Source organism: Alligator mississippiensis, chromosome 2 (assembly GCF_030867095.1).
Source record: "Alligator mississippiensis isolate rAllMis1 chromosome 2, rAllMis1, whole genome shotgun sequence".
Classification (NCBI taxonomy): domain Eukaryota; kingdom Metazoa; phylum Chordata; order Crocodylia; family Alligatoridae; genus Alligator; species Alligator mississippiensis.
Window position 1 is genome coordinate 253,822,538 of NC_081825.1, and position 27,316 is coordinate 253,849,853.

The 27,316-nt window shown below is 42.7% G+C and overlaps 1 protein-coding gene across 4 annotated transcripts in view; it reads left to right on the top strand.

Moving 5' to 3' along the window:
- NUBPL (NUBP iron-sulfur cluster assembly factor, mitochondrial) overlaps window positions 1–27,316 on the top strand; it is a 220,878-nt gene that overhangs the window by 137,972 nt on the left and 55,590 nt on the right. For all 4 annotated transcript variants that reach the window (XM_019488770.2, XM_006263019.4, XM_059723030.1 and 1 more), the window contains 2 exons: window positions 1,288–1,381; window positions 25,682–25,767. In XM_019488770.2, coding sequence (XP_019344315.1) covers window positions 1,288–1,381; window positions 25,682–25,767 — 180 coding nt within the window. The remainder of the gene's footprint in view (window positions 1–1,287; window positions 1,382–25,681; window positions 25,768–27,316) is intronic.

A 27,316-nucleotide genomic window follows, 5' to 3' on the forward strand; every position in this document is an offset into this window, starting at 1 on the left:
AATTTAGAGTTGAATTAAATGCTTAGATTGTTTAATAATGCATCAGTTAATGGCTTTCATGGGCTTAATCCCCTGATTAAGCCCAAAGAAGCCATTAAGGGAAACATTATTAAGCCATTAAGCCATGGTTTTGGGCCATTTGGCAATCTGTGGGGCAGGACTGCTGGGGTCCCTTGACCAATCAGAGGTGGGGCCCCACTGCAATCAGCCCATGAAAATGGCGACTGGCCCCCAGTATCTGCACGCAAAATTGGGCAGCCGTCTTCTTGAGTTTGGTAGACCCCTAGTAATTGTGGCCCACCTATTAGGTTCTCTTACGAAAGCAGTCCTGTTATCTGTTGCCAGCTCCAGGGGGACAAGTTAAGGTTGTCACATGGGAGTAGCATATTATTAAAATTTTTATTTACTGGCTTTCATCTTGGTTTTCAGGTTAAATTTAGCTATTCTTCATATTCTGTAAGAACACTAGGCACCACTGAACAACCTTAACTCTGCACTGGTGCAATTCTGTGCCATCCCAGTGTTGAGCTTCTTTAGGTATAGCTACATCCTTAGGAAGCTTTTAGGTAAATGATACTTTTACTTTACATTGTACAGATAACACCAAATAATAACAGCATATTCTGGTTTGAACCCAGTATATTAATGGAACACTTTGTGGGTGGAAGGCACCAAGTCTAAACTTACTACTTTATGCCTTATATACATAGTGGTTGTATATAATGATCTCTTGATTTTTTTACTGTTTTCTTTTTCCTTGAATAAAAATTCAGTACTGATAGCTCTTTATACATGAGTAACTGCAATAGCAAACCAGAAAAAGGAGATTTACATATAGTTTCAAGTATCAAAGTGCAAACAGTGAGAAAAAATGCTTTACAAGTTAATGGAAACTATTCCTAAATAATATTGATTATATAAGAAGGACTAGACTAAGGTTTACATAAACACAGGTTAGAATAAAGTATTACATCAGTATTTCTGATGTAAAAGTTGTACATTAATGAGACTTTTGCTACATTTTGTGGGAAAGAGGTCAGAGAGGATTATTCTTCATAGCTAAGTTATGCTCATAACTTTTGAGTAGTCTACAAATTTGCAAATTGTTTAGAAAAAACCCTATCTTTGTTACTTGATGAAGTCAAGACTAAAAAGGAGTCACCGTATCAGTCTCCTGAGATGTGCCACTGGTTTCTCTGTTGTATAGTATACCATGCTAATTTTAAGCTATGTTTCCAAGGAGGTACATATCTTTTTTTTTTAAATGTATTTCCAATCTTTTTTTAGGTAGAGTGGGGTCAACTGGATTATCTAGTAATTGACATGCCACCTGGAACAGGAGATGTACAGTTATCAGTCTCACAGAATATTCCAATTGCAGGTACATTTTTGCTTGCCTTTTTCAAAAATGTTAAGTCATTTTAATTTTTTGTAGCTATAGAAAAATCTTCTAGAAAGTAACAGTAAAAATGCTAGAAGAGTTTAATAATATACTATGAAATGGTTAGAATCATAGAATCAGTAGACCGGAAGGGACCTGTAAGATCTTCAGGTCCAGTCCCCTGCCATAGGCAGGAGGTTAATGAGCTCAAACTGGCTTAAAAACCCGCTTATCCAGCCTCCTCTTGAACACCTCCAAGGTTGGCAACCGCACCACCTCTGCCAGGAGTGTGTTCCAGGTTCTAGTTACCCTTAGGGAGAAGTTCTTGCTTATGTTCAGCCTAAATGGTGATGATGATTACAGGTATACAAACAGCAGTCTTAACATACCACTAATATAAAATGTGTTTTTTCTGGAGCTGCAGTCAGAAAGATATAAAAGTTGAACAAATCGGTATTTGGGGGAAAAAAGCAAATGTATTAAAAATTGATAGAGGTATTGTTAATATTGGAAAATATATTCCCCATCTCTGATCCATGCTGCATATAAATGATTACAGTTTGTCTTTATGATTTTTTTTTTTTTTTTAGTTATAGGTCAGGTAATCCTTTAAGACAGTGGTCCTCAACCTTTGATGCCTTACGTACCCCCCTGCCAATCAACGTGGTAAAAGCAAAACCAGAAGTCCCACTGTGGCACTTCGGTTTCGCTGCCGTGAGCCAAGTCCCACTTTTTCTACCATGGCTTGGGGCAAAGCAGCCTGCACGGGGCCTCCCTCCCTATCCCCTATCAAAAGATTTTAAATCCTGGTTCCTTGATCTTGCAATGTATTGTGTTCCCTCAAATTCTATTGAAGCCCATGGGAGTTGAAGATGTGGCATCTGAAATGTTGCATAATACCTCATGGAAGCCTATAAGAAGGCTTCTAATGAGTTGAAGTGGGTTTTCCTATCTGATATGCTTCTACAGAAAGTGTTATCAACAGTAAAAGAATGAATGTTAGGAATTTGATAGTGAAAAGAGAAACTGGAATTTTGAACCTTAAGTAATGTTTCCAGAAATATACAATTACTCTAAAAATTGCCATTGATGTCGAGTAATTAATGGAGCAGTTGCTCTAATTTTTTTTCTGACCTCTGGTAAATATGTTGATATACAAAAAGGTAATATGTTAAGGCACATGGTAGTGGCATTAATATGTTCTGGGGTGGGCCTGAACATGCTCCACTCACCTGCTCCTGAACACGTTTCGCACCTGGAAAAAGGCTGAGGACTACACTGTCTAGGATGTCTGTCTGAGGCTGTTTTTTAAATCTCTGTTTCCACTGGGACCCTTAAGTTTCAACCCAGTCAAGACTGCTGCTTTGGTATAGATCAGGGACCAGCAACCTACAGCCCATAGGCCATGGAACTGGGGAGGCATGTGTGGTGTTTTGGTGATGGGGCTTCACCCATGCAGTAGCTGGTCAGTAGGGAGGAGGAGTGGTGGTGTCACTGTAGGGAGTAGGGGGTGGTGACTCTAGCTCTGGCTCTGGTGGCATAGATTGCGTTGGAAGCAACCCATATTAAAGCAATTTCCTGCTGCAAAACATAGCCAACCCCTGCTGTAAATGGTATATTTTAAAGCTGTCACACTGTTTACTTCAAATAGACTAACATAAACTCATTTTTCTTCAGCACACTTTTTCCCTACAGTTCTCTTATAAAAGTAACAAGAAGAAATTACAATAGTAGTGTTAATTTTTTTAAGTATTTTAAGTAAGTTTTGATGGCTATTTCAGTTAGCCACAGGGCTCTTAGGTTGCTTCTAGATTTAATAAATACATACTTATACTGAATATTTCTGTAAGTTGTATATCAATTTGGCTCAGCTAATTTAAAAAATATATTTATCTACTTCCCTGATTTGTATCTTTACCTGTGTCTGTCACCTGTCAATGTTTCCTTTTAAGTGAAGTTATTTAGAACTTGTGCTTTGGGTTACAGGAGTTCCTCAGTTGACCTGGCAGGTCAGACCTGTTTCTATTTTATTTATAAAACTATGTTAGATTTTTAAAGCATTTGCATTAGTGTTACCAACTGAAGTTTCCTGCAGTAACTTCCTATTGTGTACTTAAGTAACACCAACTACTGCCTTAGGTTTCTAACACATTGTGTTTGATTTGAACAATTCTGTGCAATCAGGATTTGTATGCGAGCATGTTTATTGATGTTCTGTCTATATCTAGAAACGTTCTTGAAGAAAAGGGTGAATATAAATGAGTACTATGAGAAATACAGCTTCAGCAAGTCAAAAACAACACAGCTAACATACAAAACTTACTTCTGATCATCTGACAGACGCAGGCTTGCCATAGACAGTGCTCCAGAGAATTTATAAGCATTACACAAGAGCATATATTAGGCTTTGTCTACACTTGGAAATGACCAAAATAGCTATTCTGAAATAAATATTTTTGTTTAGTTATTTTAGTATGAATCCTTATGTGGACACTGTATTATTCTGGAATAACAGTTTTATTCCTTATGGTAAATAACTCTGCATTTACTTTCTTTTTTATATTACTAAGTAACTTATTTAACTTGGCCTGATTTATTTTTACTGCATGAAGTTCTTTTGAAATAGAGCATTGCAGTTCTGAAGCAAGACAGCCTCACAGACTTGAACCAAAATGATTAGAGGTGTGATTTACAACTTACTGAGTCAGTCCTTTCCCCCTCACCCCCATTTACTTTGAAGACAAAGCCATAGAAGTGGATTGGGGTAGGTTTAATGATCCAAATTTGGAGTTATTTGAGGTATTGGTTTCCAAGATACAGCTCCTTCTCCTAAGGAAAAAACCCATAGTATTTCTTTAAATGTGCTAATTCTCAACCTTTTAGCCTCAAGGCACCGCTCTTACCAGCTGCTCCAGGGGGGCAGAGCAGCAGTGGTGGCAGTCCCCAGAAGAGCAGCCACAGGCATGATGGGTGCAGGGTGCCATCTGTGTTGATGATCCTTCAATTTGAGGATGATCTCTACCACAGCTTACTGATGGGTCTTGAGATAACTTAAGAATCCAATCCTTGAGCCACAGATCCATCCACAGAAGTTGCAGGTCTTTCCACAGAGGAAAATTGGCTGCAGGCTGGGATTCCTCTCCTTTTTCTTCCTCCACTCTCTGTTCTCTGCTTCAAGGGCAAGAGGCTTTACCTCACAATGTTCAGGATGCGGTGCCATTGGAGTCGGTTGGCAGTCAGCTCCTTTGTGATGTCAGCATCCGTTTTCTTGGGGTATGCCTTCAATGTGTCCTTTTAGTGTTACTTCTGGCCACTGTGAGAACCCAGGCTGTTACTGGCAGTAGAGCACTCATTTAGGGAGTTGAGAATTAGACATCCACATGCAATATTCTGTCCAGTAAAGTTGGTTCTTGAGGATCATTGAATCAATGCTGGTAACTTTGGTATCAGCAAGGATGCTGGTATTTGTGTGGCAATTTTCCTATTTCATATGGAGGATTTTCTGGAGGCACTGTTGGTGATGCCTGTTCAGGCACTTAAGATGATGACAGGTCACCCACATTTCACATCTCTCGGGGGAGGGTGATGACTGCATTGTAGACTTGACTCTTGTGTCTTTCCAGAGATTGCAATGAATAAAAACATGCTGAAGCAATTTCCCAAATGAGGCACTTGCATACTACATCCTATGTTGGTTCTCTTCATCAATATTCACTCTCTGAGGATACTACTGAATTAGTGGAAGTTCTCAACTACCTACAGGGTCTTTCCCTTGATGGTAAGCTGGAGAGGAGGGTCATATTCATGGCCTGGAGCAGGCTGATAGAGCACTTTAGTCTTCTCAATATTGAGAGAGAGGCCCAAAGTTCAGGTTTCTTCAAAAAGATTCAACATGGTGTGGAGTGTACAAGGATGGTGCAGTCATCAGCACATTGGAGGTCAAGGAAGGTTGTTTCAAGTACTTTGGTCTTCAAGAAAAAATTACCCAGATTGAAGAATCCTCCATTCATTTTGCATTCTAAGTCAATTCTGGAAGGAAGGCGGGAATGAGAACCAGGATGACTTTCAAAAAATGGAGAACAGAGTTGGGGTGATGACGCATCCTTGCTTGACCCCAGTTTGGTTGACAAATAGATTGGTCTCTGATTACTACAAAGAGTGGTCATAGTCATGTAGTTGTGAAGAAGCCTCAGGACCTTGATGTACTTTTTTAGGACATCCAAATCTGGCCAGTACTTTCCACAAGGCTTTGTGATTGATGGAATCAAAGGCTTCTTTAGTAAGGTTGGTGAAGGCCATACTTGGGTCTGGGTGTTGTTCCTGACACTTTTCTTGGATCCAGCAGGCTACAAAGATCATGTCAGTTGCCCCACAGAACAGTCTGAAACCACACTGAGTTTCCAGCAGGGCTTCCTCAGCAAGAGGTAGAAGATGATTTAGGAGGATGAAGGTGAGGATTCTCTCTGCTGTGGAAAGGAGGGTGATAACTTGATCATTCCCATACACAGACTTATCTCCTTTCTTGAAGATAGTCATGATGTTGGCATTCCTCAGGTCCCCAGGGATCTCTTCATTGTTCCGGATTCAAAGAATAAATTCATGGAGTCCCAATTTCTTGCCACCAGCCATGTAGATTTCAGCAGGTATGCTATCCAGTCCAGTAGTCTTGTTTTTCTTGGTTTCCTTGAGGGTATGCCAGACTTCTAGGATAAGAGGATTGGCAAGGGTTGGTGAGGGATCCCCTTCATGGTGTTGGGAAATGCACTTGATGATGGCATCTGCCACAGTTGACTCATGGTTCATAGAAGTGCCTCAAAATGCTCTTTCCATCTAGCTTGGATACATTCACTGTCTTTGAAGAGCATCAATCCATCCTGCGATTGAAGGAAAGTAGGAGTGTGGGGACTTGGTCTGTAGATAGCTTTTATTACCTGGAAAAAGCAATATATGTCATGTTTGTCAGCACAGAGCTGGATCTCCTTGGCTTTCTCTTGCCACCACTGATTTTTCATTTCCCAGATGCTCCTTTGAGCTTTGACTTTGAGGGGCTGAGATGAGGTTTCATCTTGTCGAGCAGAAGGGTCCTTCTCTTGTGGTCGAGGAGAGCTTGGATCTCCATGTCACTCTTATTGAACCAGTGTTGGTGTCGATGGGTGGTATAGCCAAGAGATTCAGCACAGGCCATGTGGACAGCAGTTTTAAATCCCGCCTACAGTTCCTCAGTGTTGCCTTCATTTGTGGACAAAGCAGAGAGCTTTTCATGGAGACACTGTTGGAGATTCTTATAGACCTTCGGGTCTTGAAGAGATTTGGTATTGGGCACAGGGTGCCAGATGGAGAGGAAAACACTTGCCTCCTCACACGGGCCAGGTAATGCAGCACCATTAAAGGGTGCTGCATTACTCTGGTTAAGAACCACTGCTCTGAGGTAACAAGTACACTTTTTCATAGATCTGGGCTCAACCGCAGCTCTGGTCGTGTCCAGAGGGATCCTACTCTCCAGCATTTAACTCTGCTAACAGTAGCAAATAGTAACTGTAGTTCATTGGAGGAACTGGGATGATTGTTAAATGAAGTCAACCTGGTAACCTCCATAATCAGGGACCTACCTAATTCATGGAGGCTGCTTCCAGATTTTGCAGTCTGCCATGGCATCGGGCACCATTTTCATGGCAGACTGTAGCGTGTCTCCCCCCCCCCCCAGATTGGCTATGGGGCCCCCCGTAGATTGGCTATGGGGCCCCCCGTAAGTCCTGCCCCTCCCTAAAGATTGACAGATGGTTGCTTGTCAATCTCCAGGGAGAGGCGAGACCCCCGGGGTCTCTCAGCCAATCAGAGGCATGGGGGTCCCACTGTGCACCACCATGAAAATCTCCCTCCCTTCTCCTTCCCCCTCCATATTTCAGGATGCCAGGGCTTCCTGCCTCTGTTTAACCCTAACACTGCCCTCCCACCCTGCTTGCTGGCCATTTTCCCACTTTTTCACAGAGACCAGGCCTTTTCACAGGGGACCTACCAAATTCGTGGTTTCTGCAAAATTCATGAAATTGTGAAGTTGGTAGGTCCCTATCCATTATGCATAAGCAAAGCATTTTGTCAGTGAATTAACTCTAACAGAGGATTTCTTTTGACTTTATAAGTTAGTATTAATTATAAAGATGTTTACAAACAGAAAGGAAGCAAAATATGTTGGATTTTCTTGTCTATTATAGTTTTATGCTGGCATAAGAGATCACGTCAGTGTGATATACTGAAAACATCAGGCCCACTGCTTAAAAAGTCTGAATGAAAATTACTTGAGTTCTATTAATTAGTTTTCACTTTCACAGGATCTATGGTTCTTATAAAAAAGAGGCCTTATTCTCCTAAATGTCCTTAAAATTTTCCACTACAGTGAAGAAGGCAAGGTTGTAATTTCTAACATAAAATACCCAGAAGAGAAAACTATAAAAACTTCAGAAAATTCCAGGCGTCCTTCAGCATAATGACACAAAAATGGGGACAGACTCATTTTCTTTGTTTCTTTCTAGGTCAGCTAAAAGTGGTAATTGCTGGTTATACAATATCCTCTCATTATGAGTGTGAGCCTTTATTTTGAGTTTAAGGTTTGTAACTTTTAGGCTGAGTTGAGGAAGACATTTTAGCTTCAACTCAGAGATAGCAGTAGCAGCCACTTTTAACGTAGTATTGACTATAATAATATTAACCATAATATATGTTTAGTTCAGCAGCAGTAACAGTTCATATTTCTCTCTCCCAATAACAGTTGATATAGTGTCTGTTGGAGTTCATTCTAGCATGACTGAAATACCATGCAATAATAAGTTTATTGTGCTTTTGATGAAAATGAATGTACAGATGAGTAGTGATTAGATTGATAGTTCCCTGGATCCTCATTGGTTAGATGAATTACAGTGATTTATAAAGCTCTATCCTTTTGTCCAGAATTTTTTGTTTGCATGCTGCATATAGTTTTCAGTCAGGCTAGAAGAGCCTTTGTGTATTATGTTTTTGGTGACAGTGTATTTTTCTTTCATTCTTGCCACTGTTATCCTATCAACTTTGCAGACCTTTTGTTTTTCTTTAACATATTTTTACTTTCTTCACTACTTTTGATACCAAGAAGGTTGAAGACAATATTATGTGTCTAGACAAAATCCTGTGGAGTTGTCTACAAAATTTTGCTGCTTTCTCCTGGGTACCATCTTTATCTCTGATTACTTTTTGGTTGGGTGTTTCCTTGCTTTCTTTACTGAAAGCATCTGTTGTTTCCCATCCCTAGGTGCTTCTCTAATTTTCTTGAAATTTGTGTTTCTCTTGAGAGTATTCTGGATTGTGATGGTGCTAATAGTATAATTTCTTATATCCTTTCTCTTAAGGTCAGCAGATAAATTAGTTTACCGAATTTAAATGTGCATTGACAAGTCTTTTTTGCATGAAGTCATGATGTAGTATTTGAATTATATTTGTTGCGTTAAATCTGTCTGCAGATATCTTGGAACAGGCAGTTTATAGAAACTTTCAATTTCCCTTGGAAGAAATTTATAGATTGGAGAAACTTCCCCACATTATTGCACATCTCAGTCATTTGCCTATGTCCAGGATTGCATGAGAGGGACACACATGAATACTTTCAAAGATTGCTTGTTTTAGAGCTGCTTAGATGAAATGAGAAAATATAGAGTTGCAACATTTTGAGGGGAAGGGAGGAACTTTGTTTTTTATTCTTTTGGAAGAATTATTTTCAGTTTGACACTAAGATTATTCTTTAAATAAAACAGGGAAGTTGGAGCAATGCACAAATGGATAAGGAATAGAACATCTGAAGTAACATTGAAGTGATCCAGAAAAAGCAAATCTTACTTAAAGCAACTGAATACATTTTAATTATAACTCATACGTGTCATTTGGAAAAAAAAAAAAAATCTTTCTCCCATTCTTTCGATTAAAGGCAGTAAACAGTGGTTGTTCAGTCTCTCTGTTTCTCCTAGTTTCTTTTATGGGTTTAGGGAACAGAGTTTGTTTTTTTAACTATGCTTCACATTTTAATGAGGATACACACAGTTTAGCATGATTCTTTAATCTTCTGCAATTTTCTTCATGCTATAAATAACTCTTCAAACAAAACCAAACCATTGAACCAATTCTAGCAAGATAAAACTGATTTATTTTTTTGTTTTACAAGTACTCTTTTCTTTCACATCCAGTGTGTTTTCCAGTAGGGGGCACAGGATGAGTAGATTCCTGGGTCCATCTAGATTGAAAACTGCTGATTATGATCCCTTTTAATTTATTTTCTTTTGTTTCTTACCTGTTCCTTATTTTCCCATTTCACGTGTTGGAATGGGAATAAGCAGAGGGAGGTATCTGGCCACATATGTTGAATGCACATGGTCTGGGCAGCCTGGGGTTTCTTAACACGTCTGTCATTGTTTTTTTGGGAAGCGGGTTCAGATGTCATTTTTGTGTGCAGCATTAAATTGTAAGCTGTTTTGTATAGATGTAATAAAATGTGAGGGATAAGGTTTTTGAATCATTCATAATTTGTTTATGTTCTAGCCCAGTCGAAATGCAGTTTATACATTTATGTATATAAATGAACTGTAGCAAATTAGATACAAAAGAATAAATCATGCAGAAAGAGAAATGGTATTAACTTCTATATTTCAATATATATTGATTATAATGATGAGAACTAGTTACTAGCCCCTCTTTTTACTATAGTGCTCACCCCATTTGACAGTGAAAGCCAGGGCTGCAAGGATACCAGGAACTGGATACCTGAAAACAAGGAGGATATAGAGCCCTAATACAAACTTTTCTTCCTGGTGGAGAGTTTGAATTATGAAGTTTGTTTTATAAGCTACACTAGATGGCCTGTATTTCCCCCTTTTATTAAATCTGAAATAGAATTATTGTTAATGAAATGTGACAGATTGATAGCTCTGAAGACTGACATTCTCTCTTTATTGACAGAACAGATGCAAGATGGGTATCATTGGTGTCATTTGACCCTACAGACTTTGTCATATCACTTCATGGTGATGGTCACATTAGAAATACATACCTGTCCACTGAGAAATGGACTGAGACAGCCAACTAATTTCACATCTCACTGAACAGCCATTACATGGCACAGTAATGAGGTTTGGCCAGGGCTGGATTTATATTGGTAACATGAAGGTGAAAGGCTCTATATTTTCTGTTTTCAATGCCCTAGGTACTTCAGCTTCCTTTCAAATACCGCTGTTTTTTAAAAACGGAAATATTTTATTGAATTTTTCACAGGCAACATATGAAAGCCTGAATCACAAACAGAATTGTAAAAGGTAGTTACATTAAGATAATTCAATATGAGACCACTAATATAAACAAAAATATAGTTTCTATGAAATCATCATATGTATTTGGGTCTGAGTGCCCATGGAGTTTTGAACAGCATAGCTGCAGCCGAGCTGTAGGTGCACTGTTTAAAGTTTCCCATGCACTGGGACCCATGGTGTGGGGTGCAAGCAGCTGGGAGTTCCCAGCTCCCCTGTTGCTGCTTCCACGGGCATCTCATGAACTTAAAAGAATTGGTCATGCAACTGGGGCTTCCAGCTGCATAGCCACTTTTTCAAGGTCTGGGGGGTATAGTGAAATGATACTGGGAAGATGATCCCCGATGTTGGGGTTATGATGCTCCCTCACCATCTTTCTCCAAGGATCAGGCAAGGGTGGTGGGTCTGGGACCCTATGCTGCCCCCAGCCCAGTTCTATTAATTGGGTAGGGCATGGCTGTGATGCATATCTTAGCATTTCCCTACACTGGATCCCTATGCTCAGCAGAGCATCAGGATCTATCATGAGTCAGCCTCAACATGTCACACATTCAGTTTAGGGTATGATACAAATTAGTCACGAAGATGTTGCACATAATGGTGTAGAATACCTTTTGTGGCTCATTTGCTATATTATGAAATGGATTGGATCATAGGTACTTTTGCCTAGTGGTTAGGCCACTGAAGGAAGGCAGGAGCCAAGGGCATAGTCTAAAACATGGGCTGAGCCCTGGGTTGGGAGTCAGGGTATCAGATCCAAGGGGGAAACCTTGGGGCAGAGTCCATAAACACAGACCCAGTCAAGGTTCAGGAAGCTGAGACCAACTTACCAGATCCAAAAACACAGGCAGTCCAAGGACCAGGAACCAGGTGCCAAGTTACCAGATCAAAGGGAAAATCCACCAGCCAGAGTCCAAGAATAGAGCCAAGCAGGGTCAAGAACAAGGGATGCTAGACAGCACAGGAACAGGGAAGCTTACCAAAGCAGACTGTAATCAGAACTGTTGGCTAGTCTGGCAGTTTCAAATCTGTTTCCACAGCTGGAGCTAAATGGAGAAGCTGCTTTCTCAGCAGCCAGTCAGGAGGCCCAGACAGTGGCCAGCTGGAATCATCAGCTGGGCTAGGTATGGCAATTAAAGCCCCAGGCAGGTATAGCCTAGTTGGCAATTAGCTGGACTGCCTGTTAGGGCCTTTGATGTATCATCATGCTATAATGTTTAGATGTTCAGCAGAATTTTAATTTATAGGGGAGGTGGGGATTTGATAGTGGCTGCATTACACACATTTATTTTGGAACACAACCATTCCGTTTGTTTTTAATAAATACAAAGCAAAAACTCTTGACATTTTTTTTCTCTATTCAACACTGTGGAGAAGGATCTACTGTTGTTGGAAAGTGACAACAGTAGTGTGTGGTTTGTTTAATCTCTTGGGAGAGTATCCAGGGATATGTAAGAAGACTGGGTTAGGGAAGAAGATTGTTATTAAGATGGATGTTGAGAAACTGGAGAGGTTCCAGAGACAAGAGATGAAGATGATAAAGGGGTTGGTATGCAAGCTGTATAAGGAAAGGTTGAAAGAAGCAGATACCGCGTGCACAGTCTGGAGAAAAGGAAATTAAGGGAAGACGTGATGGCTTTCAAATATTTGAAAGGCTGCAGTGAAGAAAATGAAAAATGGTTTTCACATGCTACAGAGGGTATCACATAAGGCAATGGGTTTGAAGTACAGCAAAACAGATTTAGGTCGATTCTCAGGGGAAACTTTCTAATGATAAGAACAATAGAACAATGTACTAGAGAAGCTGCAGAACCTATCCATTGGAAGTTTGTGAGAAGAGACTGGGTTGACATGTATTTGGGATAGTTTTAGATGTAGCAAATCCTGTATCTGTACACAGGATTGGTCTAGATAGCCCTTCAGCCTCCTCCAGTCTTTGTTAATTTAATAGACATAATATGCAAGTTGTAATTAATAATTGAAGTAGCAAATATAGAACTTCTGAAAAATATTATTACCCAGAATCATACTTTTATGCAAATTCATGTCTCTTGTACAGACTAGAGCCTTAGCTACTCTATCCTTAGCTAGAGTATTACGGAGTGTCTCTTGCTTCAAGAGTAGTTCCTGATCATTCATTAGCACGCTAGTCCACATAAACCAGAAGTATCAGTTGTTTGAATAAACCCCTCAGTGGGTGTGTCCAGATGAGCCCGCATGTGCCTCTTGCGGTGTCTCAAAGGAGTTTGGGCTGTGTGCTAGCGCGTTGGGCCAGACCCATTCAGCATGTACAGAGCCCGGGTCACACAGCACCATGTTGCCGCTGGCTGTGTCTGCAGCAGGGCCACAGCCATGCTGGCTGCTGCCACCGGCACCATGGGGCAGGTGGGGAGGCAGGCATGCGGTGACCCATGCTTGAGCTGCTCTGCAAAGTGCGCAACAGGACCTGGCCCAGCGTGGCCCACTAGCGCATCTTTGCACAGGACTGGGAGGCATGGTTCTGGGATGCACTGCTCCTGTGCAAAGGTGCTTTAGCTGCATGGCCCAGGCCAGGTTGTACTGGGCGCATTTTCCATGAGGCTCAGGCAATAATGCATGGCTACGACGCTGTGCCTACAACAAGCCATGGCGCATTGCTGCCTGAGCCTCATGGAAAACATGCTGTGCTGACCCAACTGAGCCTGGGGCTGTGCAGCTAACATGCCTTTGTACAAGAGCCACGCATCCCAGAGCCACACCTCCCAGCCTTGTGCAAAGGCGTACTAATGGGCTATGCTGGCCTGGGTCCCGCTGTGTACATCTCCACACACACACCGTGGGTATGGCAGCTCTCCCACCAAAGGTAGGATCCAGGCCAGCGTAACACCTGGTCCCTGTGAGCGGCACGGGGGCCCAGGTGACAGCCTGAGCAGCCTGGGGCTACCTAAAGGCATGCAGCCCCATGCGTGCCACACCGAGCTAAACCTGCAACAAGCGGCACAGGTGGCGCCGGGTTTGAGGCAGCTGGGGCCTCTGGCCACAGTGGGCCCTGAGCACCCAACAGCTGCTGCTGCTGCGGGGGTGAACTGTGAGCCTTGTGGGGGTGGTTCTGAGGCCTGGTCTGGAGGGGCTGGGGCCCTGCGGGGAGCAAAAGCAAACTAAAATAATCTATTTCTGTTATCAGGAATAGTCTAGGTGATGGTTGAAGAATGGAGATTATTTCCTGGGGTTGTCTCATTTTGGACATTCTTAGTATTTGTCTGATTGTGTCATTTTGAACATTTTAGTATTTGTCTGAGGCTTTTGTCTTCAGCAGACATTATACATGTAATTTATTGACCCACATACAATATGAGTTTATGCATGAGTGGCTCAAAATTTTTTCAGTATAAATTTAAATATAAGCAAGTCTTGGATGGCACATAGAGATTGATTTAATACTCATTTTGGGTATTAGCTGAGCATTCAATGAGGCTTCTTTAAATCTTATCAGTCCTGGCAAATAGTAGCTAAGTTTTGGAAACAGTTGCATTTTATACTGGCTTTGAAATCTGAGGTTTTGTGTGAATGCTGCAACAGAGGCATAAATACATGATAAGTACTAGATCAACTGTGATGGCTACATTTGTAGACCAATTATTTTGAGTGGGAAGAATAAATGAGCATAGTGTTGGTTTGACAATTACAAAAGATGAAAGAAACTCATATGATTAATGGTACTACATCCTCTCCTAAAGTCACTTTCTCAAAGGCTGACAAAATAAATGCTTTAAAAATACTAAGGATCAGAATGGTGTTTGGAAGCAACTGAGCTGTGCTTCTTTTCCAAATGAAATATACTATATTTTCTCAAATATAAGATGAGGTTTTTCCCTCAACTGGGGGGCGGGGAATGCTTCTCATCTTCTATTTGTATACAAGGATACCTTATTAAATGCATTGTTTATCATTAAACTGCTGCTGGAAGCAGCATATGCTCAGTAATGGAAACTACCTTTGAAATTGAAATACAGCTGATACTGAGCATGGCAACAAAACACATGGCCCATATTGGCAAACATAGTGATAGTGCAGCCCATCTAAATGAGATGTAGAGTAGTTTCCATAAGTTTTACTTCCCTTCAGCGTTGGCTCTTTCAAGTAATGATGAGCTGCTATGTTGACTACATTTCAAGTTCCTCTTCACTTGTCAGCTGAGCTGTGCCTTTCTTTCCCATTTCCAATGATTCCTGTTTCTTGAGTAGGCTTAAATGTCTGGCAAACATCACCAGACAGGGCTCCCCCAGATTTATTTTCCCTGCTGTAGTAGTGAAAGGGGGAAAATCAAGGAAAACCTCCAATCATTAGATTCTACACCTGGAAAACTATAACAAATGTATACACTTTCCATTAAAAAAAAATCTAATTATTGGGGGGGGGAGGGGGGTCATCTTATATTCAAGTAAATATGTTGTGTTTCTGTGTTGAAATCAACCTTCCCCACACTTTGATCTCTTTGGGTTGTGGAACTCCTAGAAGTACTGTCTCTTCTTAAAATGAAAAACCAAACAAACCAACTATAGCCATTCTGCAAACAGAGGAGATCTCATCTGGTCCAATTCAAAAATGGATATTCAAGCCTTCATGATTGGTGAAGCGGTGTTGTGGGTTAGAAAGAATGCCTCCCTGACAGTAACTATTTTTTGTTTATATATTTTTATTTAGTTCTAAAAAAATGCACAAGTACCAAGGAACTGTACACTCTAACAGTTAATTAATATTACAATATAATGCCCAATAACTGCTCAAGAATTAAGCGGGCTTCCAGAATAGCCCCTTCTCATTTATCATTTCAGAAATATAACATTATTTCCTCTCAAAAATCTATGTTAAACAGGGTTGTATACCTTTGTGGCATACTCAAAAAGTCACCAATTCCAAGTTAGTTCAGGCCAAGAGGAAAAAACTTCCAAAGTCTTAGAGTAGAAACAGAAGTTGCCTGATGTCTCATTTTTATGATGGGCACAAATCCTGAGCAAATAGATGTTGATACTCTTTGTTGCACCACACTGAAAGGAAAATCAGTGGTGCAACAAAAGGTGGTAGTACACTTTATTGTGGAGGACATCTATTACTTCTGTGGCTTTTGCTTTGTTCTGCCAAGCCCATGCCTCAGATCTGGCTGGATGAGGAAAACACCTTCCCTGCTCAGCCAGACCCAACAGCACATGGGAGGAGGAACTGAAAAGAATTATGATCTTTTCCATCAAGCGAGCCCTGATAAATAACAGTAAATTTTGCTTAATCAAAGGAATTAAAATTGCATCTCCCATCTAGCTCCTTCCACTACCTCTTCATCTTCACCTCAGTCTTGTCTGGATTGTGTTTCAGCCAGCTCACTGTCATCTATAATCTAGTCTCTGCTTCAGTCTAAATTTGGCTGTGGCACTTAATTGCAGTCCAAGCTAGACAAGGTAAAGATATGCAACTGATTATCCCTGAAAAAACACTGTACCCCATGTTTCCTTCAGTGGGCCTCCTATGTATACTGAACAGAAGCCATGGTAAAATGGCTTCCTTTGCCTGGGAATAGAAACAAATGATTGCTATCTGTTGAGATCTCTGCCAGAGAAATTTAAAAAATCACTGGAGAGCAGCTTCCCTGTTCACACAAAAGTGTGTAGGCAAATGAACAACACCTTCAAGATCAATAGTATATCAAAAACAGCTGATAAATCTAATAAAGCAGCATCTTCTGTTGCCAAGAGCTCATTAATTAACATGATCAGTACAGTCCATGTGCCATATTTAAGCCAATAATCAGATTGGCCAGGGTATCAAAGACATTCAGACACTTTGAGAGTGCCATAGCCTTTTCTCCACAATGTTATACAAAAAAGGAAAGATGCAATGTTTGACCCATAATAATGTCTATTATTAGCATCAGACAGTGGCCTCTAACAAAGGTCATAATAATGTTTCTTTTGAAGCAATAGTTAGCTTATACTGTTTATCAGAGAAACCAACAGTTTCTAGAAGTAAAAGTCCAAGTACCGTCCTATCCTGCCCCCCATTTCCATGAAACCCGAAGCACAGGTTATTGGAAAAATAATTTTTTCAACACCTACAATTACACAGTGATCATTGCCAACTGTAACTCTAGCAGAGAAGATAAAGGGCCTTTGTTCTTTCAGGACTTTACTACCACAGAATCAGACAGCTTATCTGTCCTCTTGTTAAATCTGCAAAATAACAAAAAATTCATTATGGTAGGAAGCAGTTCAGAGTGGTTGCAGCATGGAAATATTTGCTAGAATACCTATAACCTGAAAATCTTATCTATAAGCTTGAAATTCATGTAATGGAAAAGTGGATTCAGATGTGAAAATATAGGGCCCGGATGTGGTTACTTCCAGGAATGCTCCTGTCTGTCCACAGACAGGATTGTGGAGAGATGAAGGTCACCTTAGTACCCTCATTCTTCAGAACCCTTTTGGTTATTACTTTCTATTCTGCATGTTCCCTTACTTCACTAGGTTGCCAAAAATTTGGTTGAATACAAGACCTCATACCGTGACAACTTTTGACTTGAAACCTTGCCCTTAATAACAGAAATGTATTCAGGTAATCTTTCTTTATGAAGAACCTGCATGGTGCTTTTTCAGTGCCAGTATTAGCTTCAGATTCAGAAGTCAACATTAAAGTGACAGCATAATGTATAAACATCATACTTTAGTGGGTCAACTATCTGGAACTGAACAAAATGGAACCATCAGATTAATTACTGTTAGTTCTTTTTGTTTATTTTATGTCAATGAAATCGTAAAATAGTAAACTAATACACAATAATAAATAAGATATATAAAGTATATAATAATATGCATTAGCACAACACACATCTTTTTTCAGCCAAACATGCAACACATTTACCAAAAGGAAAAGGCAACAACCAAGTAGTGAAGCCACTAAAGTCTCAGTAGGTTTAACTTTAGGTGTCCTTAATATGATCCAAGCATAAGAATTGTTCTACATATGAATGTATACTTAAAATACAAAGCATATTTCAATATATGCTATGATAGCTTTATGGTCTGCTCAACTTCTTGTTTGTTCAGTTAATCAGCCTGAATGTGGTTCATTCTGAAAAGTGGCTGTAAATATCACACCTTCTTGTTTAGTTCACTAACCACAATTACGTTTTCCTGCATCATACTGTGTTAAACCCTGTGGAGTCAACAGATCAAAGTGGGAGTGTACATCAATAGATCAGTTACCTGTCCAACCATTTTGAAGAAGATGTAGTGGCACATATTCCTGATCTGGTCTGCATGGACTTTGTCGCTACTGTTGAAATGTGGGAAAGAGAGAGTGCAGCTCAAAGCACTGATTCTCAGAGGCCTAGTTGAGTTTGGTAGCCTAGCAGTTCAAATAAACAAAAACCTTATAAACAGGTCACAACTATTGTACAAAAGGGAGATTGAATGTATGAAATGTGTTGACAAACACAGAGTTGAAAGACAGTGTTGATATGCATGGAATATACTACAGGATGATCCTCAGGACTGAAGTAATAGAAATAGGATGACATTTAAAAGTATACAAAGGACAATGTCATATACTTAGAGCTAATAACAAGGATTTCTGCTATGAATTTATAGCTTATCATTTGGAAACAAAAAAAGAAAGACCAAGGTATGTTAGTTGATCACAGAATGACGGTGCACCACCTGTGTGATCCAATTTCGCAAAAGGTAAATACAAACCTAAAAATCAGGCAAGGTATATTCAGTGGGGAAGATCCATTTCCATTACTCCATTATTGCACAGAGAAATGGAAAGCCTTGTTTAGTCCCAGAAAATAAAGCCTTTGGGCTACTATGATTTCTGTCAATAAGTACAATGCAGATGGGAAAGTAAGCACCAGGGAAGAAGTAGTTATATTTAAGCTAAAGTACAGGGTTGGAATAAACTTCTTTTGAACATGTGTAGGCCAGAAATTAGAAAAAGATTGTAACCATCACAAGTGGAGGTTCTCAAGCAGCCTTCTGTTCGTTTAAGTGGAGGCAAAAACCTAACCAATTTCAAGATGGAGCTTGCCAAATGCATGAATGGGATTATATGATGAGTCAGTAGCAGGGCTTTGGACTCATTGACCCAGACAGTTTCTTCCAGTTCTGTCTCTACATTTGTGTGTTGTCCCAGGGGAGCTGGGGTTGCAGGAGGGCCCCAGGCCAAAGGAGAGCCCCACTTACCTGTTGCAGAGCCCAAAGAGCCGGAGGAGATGTGCGCGGCGAAACCGCCATTGCGGGTGATTAGCTGCGCGTATATTCAGCTGCGGCCAAGCAGTGTGGGCAGGAGACGCCGCCCGGCAGAGATAAAAAGCAGCTCTGACGATGCGGCAGGGCAGCTGACGAGCAGAGGCTTGAGGGGAGAGCCCTCACACAGAGGGGCTCAGCTGCCACGCCCGGCAGCATGGAAAGTCGGGGGCGGAGCCAGGACAGGCTCTGATGGAGTCGGCCACGACGCTGACAACAGAGCTGGCAGGGAAGCCGGCAGTAACGCCGACAGTGGAGCCGGCAGGAAAGCCGGCAGCGACATCGTCAGTAGGAGCGGCAGCAAAGCTGGGAGTCATACTGGTGAGGGAGCCAGAAGAGGCCACAGCAACAGCACCGGCGGAGAGATCGGCAGCAGACGTGAGGAGAGGAGGTAACGGAGGCGTGGCCAACGGGGCCTCAGCGGGCCGCGCCGGAGAGCGGCCGAAGACCCAAAAAGGGGACTGGACAGGTGACCTATGGGGCCCACTGCGGCCTTAGGGAAAGGCGGGGACTCAATACCCGAGTGGGGTGAGCCGCCGGAGCTGTGCAAACCTGTCCCAGGGGATTCCACGTGGCCCATAGACCAGAGGCACCCTTCGGGGCCTCCTGGTCCAGTAGCTAAGGGCATTAGTTGCCACGGTGGTGGGATTGGCACGTCACGTTACAGGGTGATTAGTTTAGGGTGGTAGGGTGTCGGATCGGAGGGACCAGGTCTGAGGACGCTGAGGACCATATGCCAAGGCCCGAAGATTCAGGCAAACAGCTGCCAAGCCATGGGCAGAGACTGAGGAAGAGCTGAGAACGCCAAAGGGGCCTGAAGATCGCAACCCAAGGTGGCGAGTGGCCGGGGTGTAGAGGAGGTCGGAGCCCTGTGAGTGCCCGCTGGGAGGCGTGACGACCCTGGAGGCTGCCCCGAAGGGGAACCCCTCCACTGAAGCAACATTCCAAGTCGTGGCGGGCGAGTTAAGGGGACCCCCTGACGTCAGCAGGGGTAGCCTGTGGGGTCTACCCGCGAGCCCTGGACAGGAGCAGTCCAGAGTCCGGGCTAAGCTCGCACGGGAGCACCTAATCGAACGGAGGTGGGCACGGTGTCTTGTATGGAAGTTAAAGAGACGTGACCAGAATGGCACTTATGCAGTGCCATTTTTTTATTGTTACAATTCCAGGTAAAGTTTACCTATTCATTAGTAATATATCAATAAATAATGAATGAGTATTTTATACGTTTTGTATATTCTTAAATAATCTAATAAGAAAAAAAGTAACTTATAAACATCTATGACACAAACTTTGCAATACTCTAATGTGGCTATAGCTTATATTAATCAATTCTGAATTATTAACTAAATCATTTAAATATGGAACCCTAATACAAAGTATGCCACTTTTAAGAGTAGAAATATGTTTATACTGTAATATCAGGTACATTCAAAATTGCTTTGGATTCTCCTCCAATAAAAGAGAGCAACCTAGCCCCCCCAAAAAACCCCAAACCCCTCAAAACAAATAGCTTATCTAAATTCTTATGTTTATATCAGGCATTTTTGATATGTAGTGCTTGATGGAGAATTTTGCTTTATGCTTCAAAATAATAGGGGAAAAGCCTAGCTTTACATTTCAATTAAGAAGAAAATGGGATCTAATAATAAAGACAGTGTTAAGTAGGGAATTGCTTTAGAATCGCAGGATAAACCTTTGCCAGACTACAGTGCCTTATTTTCTCACACACATCATACACATTTTTTGCTAGAATCAGCACCCCAAAATTGGGGTGCATGATTTAAGTGGGGATGTTGTTTTCTTCACTGATAAAGGAACACTCCTGGAGACACCCGCAAGCCGTTCAGCTGCCAGGACAGCTGCTGCTGCTTCTCTGCTCAGCAAACTGAAAGGGCAGAATCTTGTGTTAACCCCTCGCGGCCATAGCTTTTGGCTGAGCACTGTAGTATGTGCCCGAAGCAGCAAATGAACTACTGTTAGTATCTGGATGCAGCTTGTGATGTGGAAACAACATTTTATTTATAGGGACTTATATAAAGAATAACTTGCAGTAAAGAAGTGAGAGTTTTGCTATTGCCCTTTGCAAAGATCTGGGACCTAACCTTGTGTAACATAGAGGAAATCTTCCCTGAAATGTAGAATGTCCAGGAAGTGTGGCATCATAAAAGATAGTCTGCCATACCAGGAATTTTCTAATGCCACACTTCCTGGACACTTTGGCTGCTTACAGATATAAAAAAAGCCCCCAAACTATACTTTACTTTAAACTTCCCATGCCCCTGCACCGAGGCCAGCACATACGGAGAAGAGGCTTTGTGTTATTTGGACCCGGTTCACCCAACATCTGTATAGACCGGGCACTTCATTGGGGGTTTTTTGGCACTTTTATCTAATAGCTGATTGAATCAGCTATTAGATAAAAGCTCTAAAAAGCCCTGCCGTAGTGCCCAAACTATACAGATGCTGCATAGCTGGGTCAAACTAAAGTACTGCTGCTTCTGGTAAAGTGCAGGACCTCTTCTCCCTCCCCCCCCCGCATCTGTCAGCAGCCTTTATTTCCTAGAGAACTTAATCTATGTCATACAGTTGACCTTAAGTCTAAAAAAAAAAGTCTTTTTTTTCTACATTCTGCCTTTCAAAAACATGGTGCATGTTTTATTTGGGGTGTGCTCTATGTAAGTAAACAGTGTAACTAAAATCCCCCTCCTGTGCAAACTAGTTCTATGAGACCAAATTTTTGTGTTACTACAGTACTTATAATTATTATATGGTCAGGGAGGGGAGAATTGGTGGTGGAAAGCTGTATTTTCCTCAGTGATTTTGCCAAAGGAGGTAAACAAAGCAAATTTATATTACTTTGGGTTAATGAAGAAACCGGAAAAAAATATCAGTGTTTGCCAGTGGAAAAAAAGTCAAATCAGTTAGGAAAAAAATATTATGCTACAAGCTTCTTTCCCATTATAAAAGAGAAGGCAGTAAAGGAAAACTTCCCCACCACATATTCCCACACCAAACCCATCAGTGGTATATGCTCTCCTCCCATGGAAAAGGCCATAAGTATTCATCCTAAATCTTGAGGTCAGGGCTTTGTGTGCAGGGGCCCTTCGTCTCCACAGCAGATCTGGTCTGTGGCATTTAAACTCAGGGACAGAGCATCTTCTTTGGTACTGTGCTGTCAGAGTATGGTTACCATTTATCCAGGTTTTCCTGGACATGACCTCTTTTTGAGTCCTCCTATCTCTGGGTGGGTTTTTCAAATCTGAGCATATGTATGGGTTTTTACTTTGCTTTGCTGGTGGGAGCAGGGAGAGGGGCGATTGTAGGCAGGGAGCTGCACACAGGTAAGTGTGTGTTCTGGGGCTGGGGCTGAGGCTGCAGCAAGGCAGGAGGACAAGGGAGGTTGCCTGCCCCCTCCAGCAAGGGGAGAGGGTGAGGGAGTCTTTTGAGGGCCATGGCTGGGCTGGCAGCACAGGACCCAATGCCCATGCTTGTAGGGCCAGGAGATGCTGCAGGGGGCAGGAAGAGGGGGAGGTGGGCCATGGTCAGGCCTCCTGGCATGATGCAGCAACCCCAGCCCAGGATGGAGGGTGTCACAAGCCTCCCTTCCTCTTCCCTCCAGCCTGCACCGGAGCTGGATTCGCTCCAAGCCACCGTGCTCTGGCCTGGTCAGGATTGGGGCAGCTGAGCCCCCTCCAGCAGGGCTGGGGGGAGGAGGGAGCTGCTGGTTGTGAGTGAGAGGAACTAGCATGGCCCAGGGTACTGTGGTTTGGGAGCATAGGTGGTGGAAGTGGGGGGCTAATGGGACTTAGCCCCCCACAAAGGCGGGGCTTTGTTAGGGCCGTAAGGCAACCCAGCCAAGGGCTTCCGACGCAGCAGGGGTGGGGAGGGAGTGGGGCTGGGAATAGGGGAGGGGCAGGTGCTGCACAGCTGGTGGGGCGCAGGAATGATCCATGAGAGGCTCATTCAGGGGATGCAGCTCCTGCTGCTACCCACACCCTGGGAGGCATGAGGAGCACGTGCCCCCGGATCTGCACTGGGCAGGGCAGGGCAGGCTGCTGTTGTGGGCCGAGGCCAGGGCTGCGCTGGGCCGTTCCTGGCCTTGGGGGGCAAGGGGGGGGGCGACAGGCTGGGAAGAGCCCAGCATAGCCTGCGCCCCAGCCCACAGCAGCTCCCTACCCTGCCCTGTGCAGATCCAGGAACACGTGCCCCCTACGTACTCCTGGGATACGTGCAGCAGTGGGAGCCACCACCCCCTTCCTGTACCCCCTGGAGAGCAACGATGACTCGGGGTGGGGTGGGCACAGGGGTCCTGGGGGCTCTATCCCCTCTGGCCCGGTGGCACAGCCGAGGCTGGCCCGGCTCTGGCCCCCGGCTCTCAGCCCCCCAGGTCGTGTGGGGCTGGGGCCAGTGTGGGGAGGCAGCCGGGGCCAGTGCAGGGCTGGGGGGTGGTGGATTCATTGGCACGGAGGGCTCCAGGCAATGGCACAATGGCAGGCAATGACCCCAGGCATGGGGGAAGGGGTGGCTGCATGGGCACATTGGACCCCATCCCTGATCCTGGGCCCGGCTCAGCTCCACTCCTTAACCAATCCCTGCCTGGTCCCAGGCCCGCTCCCTCCCCCCTCCCACGGCCCTTTTCTCTCCCCCTGCAGACTTTCCTGCCAGGGGAGGGGTGCGTGCATGCACGTGTCCAGGTGCCCACAAAAAAAAATTTCTCCCTCTGCTTATGTTTGGGAGTGAGGGGCACTGGCAGGGCTGAGATCTGTGGGTTGGGAGTGAAGGACAGCAGCAGGGCTGGAGTTGCTGTGGCTTGGAAGCAAGGGACAGCAGAATGAGCAGGGGCAGGGCACTGCCATATCACTGCCCTCCTACAGTCATATCCCCCCTCCCACCCCACACAACAGATGTCCCCTTTTTTGGAACTGAAAATATAGCAACCCTAAAATGCCCTGATTTTTAAATCTCCTCACAACCTCTTCAGACTAAGCTGTTCAGCAGAAAGAATATATCTTGGTGCAACAGTATCTTCTGGGCAAATATTTAGGACTCTAAGGAGAAAGTTATGTTACTCCTCAGTCTTCCCATTTTCCATTCAAGCTAATCTCATAGTAATGGGCCTGGCAGGTGGAAAGAGAGTATTGCAGAGGCGGCTATATATTGGCCCCTTTTAAATGTGTATCTATAGGACACAACTGAGCCAGTATGGTAAGAGAGTAGTGAAAACAATAAAGAATAAATTAAAAGAATAGTATAAACAAAAAACTGACACTATTGGTCTTATAGTTTGGTCTAAGCATAGTAGGTGAGTAACAATTTGTTTGTGACAGGTATGGATGAGGAATATGAAATGGAGTCAATTCATTGTAAAATTAAGGTGTCCCTGGAATACTAAGTCAGATTGCTGATGCTGGCTTTGGTTTGCTTACACACTCTAATCATTTTGAGCAAAAGGTGCACTAGGAAGAAGTACTTACATTTCTATTCATAGCTTGCCAGCCAGGTAAGAAACTTGGTTTTAGATCAGTGGTCTTCAGCCTTTTTAAGTACATCACCTTTGGCATTTAAAAGCAACCCAAGATCTACCGTGTGCCACCAGCACTCCCCATCCTGCAGGTAAGTCTGTGGGGAGAGAAGCACAGGGGGAGGGGGGGGGGGCGCAGATTGAGGCAGAGGAAGAAAAAATTATTTGGGGACATGCCTCCCCAGCAGCTAAGTCCCACCTGGCCAGGACCCTACTCAACTTACCCCTGCTCCTGTCTCTGCAGCACTGTCCTTCATTGCAGGGACCTCGATCTAGCTTCTGCCCCTTCCCTCCCCCACGGATTGACTTGCTGGGCTGGGGCGTGCACATGCACGCACGTGGGCACTCAGCCTTGGATCAACTCCAAGAGGCTCCGAGATCTACCAGTGGATCGAGATCCACTGGTTGGTGACCACTGTTTTAGATCATGTATGTAACTTTAAATATTTAGAACACTTTTAGGGTCCCCTATCAATAAATTATTTACTGCGTTTGTCATTCATTACAAGGGCAGTTTTAGTATATTGGCAGCTTTTCATTTGATTACACGGTAAATGTTCTGTTCTGTGTATGCCCTTAATTTTTATTAATATATGTCAATGTTAAAAAACTTAAGATGTAAATTGTTACAATGGGTATAAACAAACTAGATTTTTAATGTTCATTTGTTTCCATATACACCACTGGAGGAATGAGCAGGGGATTTCTTTTTCATTTGTTCCTTGATTAAGAAAATGTTGCTAATGTTGGTACACCTAAAGTAAAAATACAAATATGCAAATATATTGTAATATAAAACTCTAACTGGGAATAAAAAAAACCCTATAAAATTATTTGGGAACAACCACATGAGGAAACAAGACAAATATTGCACTTTTGTCATGTGCAAGTACCTGGACGTTTTCTATTCATAGTCAGGTAAGTACAATAGTGCTACTAAAGGAAATAGAAACGATTGTTTATTTAGAACAATAATAGTAGGAAAATAATGTATTTTGGGGGAACATTGGAAGTAGGCAGTTCAAAATTGAGAATTAAATTTTTCAATGTCATTTTTATTGTTTCATGTAATTTATTTGGTATAAACATGAAACTTTATTTTCACTGTAATAAAATTCTCAAAATAATTAGTAATATCATTTTCAATATTAGTTTTAATAGTGTTTCACTGTTTTTGTGTTCCCAGGAGCTGTAATTGTTTCCACTCCACAAGACATTGCTTTATTGGATGCACGCAAAGGAGCTGAGATGTTTCGAAAAGTCCACGTGCCTGTAAGCCTTTACAAATACTAATTGTTATTTTCTAATGTGATGTTTCTAAACCCTAGACTCATGCGAATTTATCTGAAGGATCACTGAATTTCAGAATCTTAGGTCAGTAAGATGCTTAAAAATAATTACAGGGTTGTAGATCGTATCCATGTTGGTCTAAGGACATAGGCAGACAGGGGGTGAATCTGATATATTTTATTAGACCAACTTAAATAGTTGGAAAACAATTATTAAGCAAGCTTTCGGGTTCAAAAACCCTTCGTCAGGCTAAGGAAGTTTCAGCAGTTGGTGTGTGCTCTTCCTGGATGGAATGAAAAGTGAAGAAGCCAGAGGCTGGGCTGCTATGCATACAAGACAGGTAGATTGAGGAGTCAATGGGTGAGAGACAGGCTGGGAGGGAGCGGGGGGGAGAAGGGGGATGAAAGTGGAGAGATACCTGGGGAGTTAGATGTAAGGCAGGTTATAATGTGTCATAAATACAATGTCTATATTTAGTCCATGGTTTTTAGTATCCAGGAGGTTGATGAAGTAGAGTTCATAGGCTCGTCTCTGGGAAGTGTTTTGTAAGTTTCCTTTGAGGATCAGGACTGAGAGATTGGAGAGAGAGTGGTTTTCTTGTGAGAAATGTGCACCCACCGGTAATTGGGTGTTTCTGTCTTCGATAGATTTCTGGTGCGCATTCATTCTGGAGCGCAGTAGTTGTTTGGTCTCTTCTACGTATTTTCCATCAGGGCATTTGGTGCATTGGATGAGATATATTACATTTGTGGAGGTGCAGCTGTAAGATCCAGGAATGCTGATGGCTCTGTTGTGGGGTGTAGTAATTGTGGGGGTGGTGGAGATGTGTTGGCAGGTTTTGCATTTCTTGTCATGGCATGGTCTGGATCCATTTGGTGTGTTCTGGGCTTGAGGAAGTTTGCTTCTGGTGATGAGGTTCGGTGCTTGTTTGAAGGCTAGGATGGGTGACTCTGGGAAGATCTTTTTAAGAATATCGTCTCTTTCTAGTATGGGTTGCAATTGTTTGAGGATTTTCCGTACGGGTTTGAGGGAGGGGTGATATGTTATAACCAGCGGTGTGCGATTTGTGGGGGGTTTTCTTCTGTACTGCAGCAGTTCTTCACATGGTATCTGGGTGGCTCTTTCAAACGTGCGATCTACCTCTCTGGAGGAGTGTCCTTGCTGGGTGAAAGCCTTTTTAAGATTGGTGAGGTGGCAATCCCAGATGTTCTCTTTAGTGCAGATTCGGTGGTATCTGAGGGCTTGGCTGGTATGAGAGCTTTTTTGGTGTGTTTAGGGTGATTGCTGGTTCTGTGCAGATATGTATGTTGGTCTGTGGGTTTCTTGTATAACGTGGTCTGTAATTTATCATTCTGGATACTGATCATCGTGTCTAAAAAGGAGATGTTGGTGCTGGAGTATTCTAGAGAAAGCTGGATGGAGGGATGGAAAACCTACAACCTCTGAGTTATGGCCCCACAGTATGCCAACCTTTTTATGAGCCACCTGGAAGAAGACTTCCTCAAGAGCTGCACCATCAAACCCTTGCTAT